This window comes from Chinchilla lanigera, unplaced genomic scaffold (assembly GCF_000276665.1).
Source record: "Chinchilla lanigera isolate Chin_1 unplaced genomic scaffold, ChiLan1.0 scaffold00021, whole genome shotgun sequence".
In the NCBI taxonomy this organism is placed as follows: domain Eukaryota; kingdom Metazoa; phylum Chordata; class Mammalia; order Rodentia; family Chinchillidae; genus Chinchilla; species Chinchilla lanigera.
In genome coordinates, this window is record NW_004955422.1 from 3,691,154 (window position 1) to 3,695,552 (window position 4,399).

General features: G+C 43.0%; 1 protein-coding gene across 2 annotated transcripts in view; it reads right to left on the reverse strand.

The window, feature by feature from the left end:
• Window positions 1–4,199, reverse strand: part of Alkbh3 (alkB homolog 3, alpha-ketoglutarate-dependent dioxygenase) — a 34,849-nt gene extending 30,650 nt beyond the window's left edge. The window contains exons 1-4 of one of the 2 annotated variants that reach the window (XM_005384082.2): window positions 4,089–4,199; window positions 1,744–1,892; window positions 1,287–1,390; window positions 320–354 (exon numbers count right to left, since the gene is read on the reverse strand). In XM_005384082.2, coding sequence (XP_005384139.1) covers window positions 320–354; window positions 1,287–1,390; window positions 1,744–1,822 — 218 coding nt within the window. In that variant the 5' untranslated portion in view covers window positions 1,823–1,892; window positions 4,089–4,199. Of the gene's footprint in view, window positions 1–319; window positions 355–1,286; window positions 1,391–1,743; window positions 1,893–3,667; window positions 4,041–4,088 lie in introns of those variants that run through there. The other variant, XM_005384083.2, reaches the window with a different exon arrangement.
• Window positions 4,200–4,399: the final 200 nt, after the last annotated feature.

Genomic DNA, 4,399 nt, shown 5'->3' on the forward strand with positions numbered 1-4,399 from the left:
AAACAAAAAAAGGCTTCACAAAGACCCAAGCTCCAGTGACTCAGGAAATGCCCCTGTCTTTAGCTAAGGGATGTTTTAGCTTACTGTCTACATGTATCAGTGAAAGTGGGCCAGGAAATCTATACCCGAGTCAAAATTTAATACACAGAGATCTTATTCCATTTTTCCATACAATCAGCAAGTTCAGAAATTCTCAAAAGCTCAAGCTTAAAGCAGCTGAAAGTTAAGACACTTATTGGGCCATTCTCTCCCATATGGAAGAACCAGGGTGAGGCAAAGAGCATGGGCAACAATTACAGGAAGGTAGCAGATTACTTACTCGATCACTCGGGGCTCTGGGGCTCTGCGTACTACCTGCAAGAAAATAGGCAGATCCGAATTCTGGAATGAGTCCTAAGCATCAGGAAGACTGATTCACTGTAAATGCTCTCATTTCTGGTCCAAAGTAGTCAGGTCTACAGCTATTTCTATTTTAGTCCAATCTCTCAACTACCCTTTCTGTTCTTCTTACAACAACAATACATGACACTCACTAGCAGAGAAAACAAAATTAGAATGAACAGTCCTACTGGCCAGCAGCTCTGGAAAAGCACTCTTTACATACAGGAGATTTTTTTTTAAAAATTGAAGATGTAAAATAAAAGACTTTTGAGAATTATTTATACACTCATTATTATAGAAAAATGCCTGATGGTTTTTAAGTTCTTTCTTTCGATATTGTTAAAAAATAAGGACTGGGAATATAGATATAGCTGAGTGATAGAGTGCCTGCTTACCATACATAAGGCCCTGGATTCAATCAAAGCCCAGCACTACCCAAAAAAAAAAAAGTAAACTTTCTGTCTTTTTCATTCCCCATCCCCCTGGAAAAAAAAAGAGCTAAAAATCAGGCATTTTGCTAGAGCTGAACTTTTGATTCAATTCCAAGGACATTTTCTGTATGGCACTGAAGACATCCCAGTTCTGGAACTGTAAGAACTCTGATCACCCATGCAGGCCCGTTAGTCTCTACTCATGGCAAAGCTTCCCCACCCTAACCCCATGGGAACACCGTATGACCAACAGAAAGTGAAGAATCTTCAAACATAAGGAAGGAACTGAAATATTTCATATTTTATTACAATTCTTTTGTTCTGCTGTTCCTTAGTAAGTTTATTTTTTTCCCTAAGTTTATTTTATACTAAGTTTATAGTAAGTTTATTCAGGCTCTATGTGAGTACCTGCTACACAGAAATAGCTTTTACAAGCAAATCCTTGTTACTGTTGAAGAAGAAATAAGAACTTACCTGCTGGGGTTCTTTGAACACAAACACTCTGTCAGACAGAGGATGTTCCTTGTTCCCCCAGGTCTGACCAGGCATCTGGTGGAGAAGGCTCCCAGCATCGGTAGCTGAAAAAGCAGCGATAACACCTCAAACCAAGGAAAAGTCTGTTCTCACCATGTTTGACTGAGCAAGGGCTAATAACATCCTCTTGGAGATGACCTCTAACACATCTAAAATTAATCACTGAAGTCAAGAGAGGACTTCAACACACTGCAAGGTTTGAGGGTACTGACTCAATATTAGGAACGTGAACTCTTTAAGTTCGTCATCAAACAAATCACACAAAACACCAGCCACGTTTTAAACAATTCCTTAATAGCAACCAAAATGGAATTCATTATAAACCAAAAGGATATAAGTAAGAGAGCAGAATAGTTGCCCACATCCATAAAAACACACACTGCCCACAGGTTCTTGCCTGGATGAGCAGCAGACTGTTTCTTAGCAGGGGCAGCCCAGGCTCCCTGCACCCGCGCCTGACGTCTTTTGTCTGCCATGTTGACCAAAAAAGCTTCTGCCCTGAGCTCTCAGAAGATTTCATTCCTGATTCAAATCACACAGTAGTATCTGCGTAAGGGGGAAAAAAAGTGCTTTTAGTTAGGATCTTGAGTCTGGCCTGGTAAGGGGTAATCATGATCCTTTTGGACAGAAGAGATGGGTCAGTAGCAATCAGAGCTTCTACACAAAATCAACTTCTATCATCACATTTCAATCAAGGAGCCTAAGTCACATGGGACTCCTGGTTTATCTTCTGTAAGCTTATCATAGCACTTTTCTTTCTTTCACAAAAAAGTACACATTTCTAAAAGCAGGATCCATCATAAACTACATTATTCTTATTTGTCTCCAAGGGCAGGAAACAAGGAAACTCCCATCATCTCCCAGACACTAAGAAAGGAGCTAAGATTCAGTTCCCAAGTGGATTTCCACGTTCCATTATCACTGGCTGCCTCAAACCTTCCTGGAAGCTCCTTAAAAGCATCCATGGCAGATGAATCTGAGGGACTTCATGCTGTGTGAAATAAGACAGTCACAGAAAGACAAAGATAATGTGATCTCACTTATGTGCGCAATCTAAAAAAGTCAAACTCCTAGAAGTAAAGAGTACAACAATGATTACTAGTGGCCAGGCGAGGAGGATGGGAAGGGAAAGGATATTGATAGAAGGGTACGTTTGTTAGACAAGGGGAGTAAGTATTGGTGATCTATTGCACAAAATGATGACTATATTTAATAAATATCGACATACTATACATTTCAAAATTGCTAAAAGTGCAAAAGTAAAAGAGGTGATAGGTTTACTAGCTTGATTTAATCTATCTATAATATAAACATGTATCAAAACATCACGCTATACCCCATAAATATACACTATTGTTACCTGTCAAAGTAAAATTAGAAAATTTTGAAGTTTAATAAATGAAAATTTAAAATATTCTTGGCCTGCCTCTAGAAAATCTCCTTTAGGATTGAAATAAGTGTTTGTCTTTATGATAAGCAAGGTAAGAGTATATATGAGGACACAGGTCGCTCAGGAAATCTATTAATTTGAATCAATTAATATTCAAATTTTACTAAGTTTCAGTCTTCAGCTAACTGTAAAATCCACCTGATAACGGCCAGTAATACTGATGGCACTTTTGCCAATAAAATTTGGCCCATAGCAAATACAGAAGCCCCCACAGCTGCAAAACAAAAAGAAGAAGTCAGGCCCCATGATCTGAATCTGTCGTCTTTTGAATCTATGACCCACTTCTTCATGGGTTTAGGAAAGCGTCACTTCTCAAGTTCTTAAAGACAACAAGCTCATTTTCTATCTTGTTTAGCCTATAGATTTCCAGGCCCCACCCCTAGCTAGACCTTCTGATTCAAGAGAGCTGAGCTGGGTCCACGAATCTATACATTTAACACGTTTTTCTAGGGGCTGGGGATTTAGCTCAGTGGCACAGCGCCTGCGTGGCAAGCGTGAGGTTGTGAGTTCGATTCCCGGTACCGGAAAAAAAATTAAAAAATAATAATAATAACACGTTCTCCTAGTTCTAGAAAAAACAAAATCCCATGCTTATCATAGGTAGGGAGATGACCGAGGCTGCCATCTGCCCAAATGAGTTAGTGACACAATCAAAACCCATTCTTCAGTCCCACAAGATGCGTGAAGGAAGCCCCCGTTTGACATCTTCCCTGGACTGAGGCCTTAAAAGCTTAACCTGACAACTTGCTATTGGCCCCTCAGGGGACTATGACCCGCTCATTCCCCTGCTCCCTTCTCCTTGGACCAACACATTAGTTGTCAGGGGGCAGCTGTTGAAAATACAGATTCCAGGGCCCAATCTCAGACTTACTCCATGTGTGGAGTCCCAGACTTCATCAGTTTGTGGAGTCTCAGAATCCCTTGGCCAACGCCACCCTCCACCCCGGGATTCTTCATGCAGGTAAAGCCTGAGGACCTGATTTCCGTGCAAAGAACAGGCACTCCGAATCTGTCGCTGCCCAGCGACACAACCCTGACTCCGCCGGAGTCCCCGTTTCTTCCTTAAGAAACAGAGATCTCAATACTTTCCTTACAGATGGGGCGCTGAGTAAGCGCGCCTCGCAGGTGAAAGAAACTGGTCACTGGTAAAGGCTCTCTCCTTTCTCTCATTTAGATCCTTTTCCTCCAGGAGGCCCTAAATGAGGCCCCTGAGGTCGCTCAGGGACTGACCTCAGAGCCGTCCTCACATCCCCACCCCCAGGTGCCCTGAGGTAAGTTAAAAGGGCGCACACCTGCAGACGGAGCGGGGCGGAAGATCCGAACCCGCTCGCCCTCGGAGCAGCCCCTCCACTTCAGACCCTTTTCCACGCCTGTAGTCTGGGGAACCTTAAAGGTGAGGCACGGACTCCAGCAACAGCCAATCACAGGCCGTGGCGATATGCACTTCCTCCTTACGTCACACACCACCCCCTCTACTTCCGTGGTCCGGCCCAGAGTCCGGGTAGCTTCACGTTCCTGGCGTCTCGGGGGCCGATTTGTCTCGGGGGCTGATTTGCTTGGAACAGTTAGACCTTAGTGCACGGATTGCGGTGACCTGGGGCGG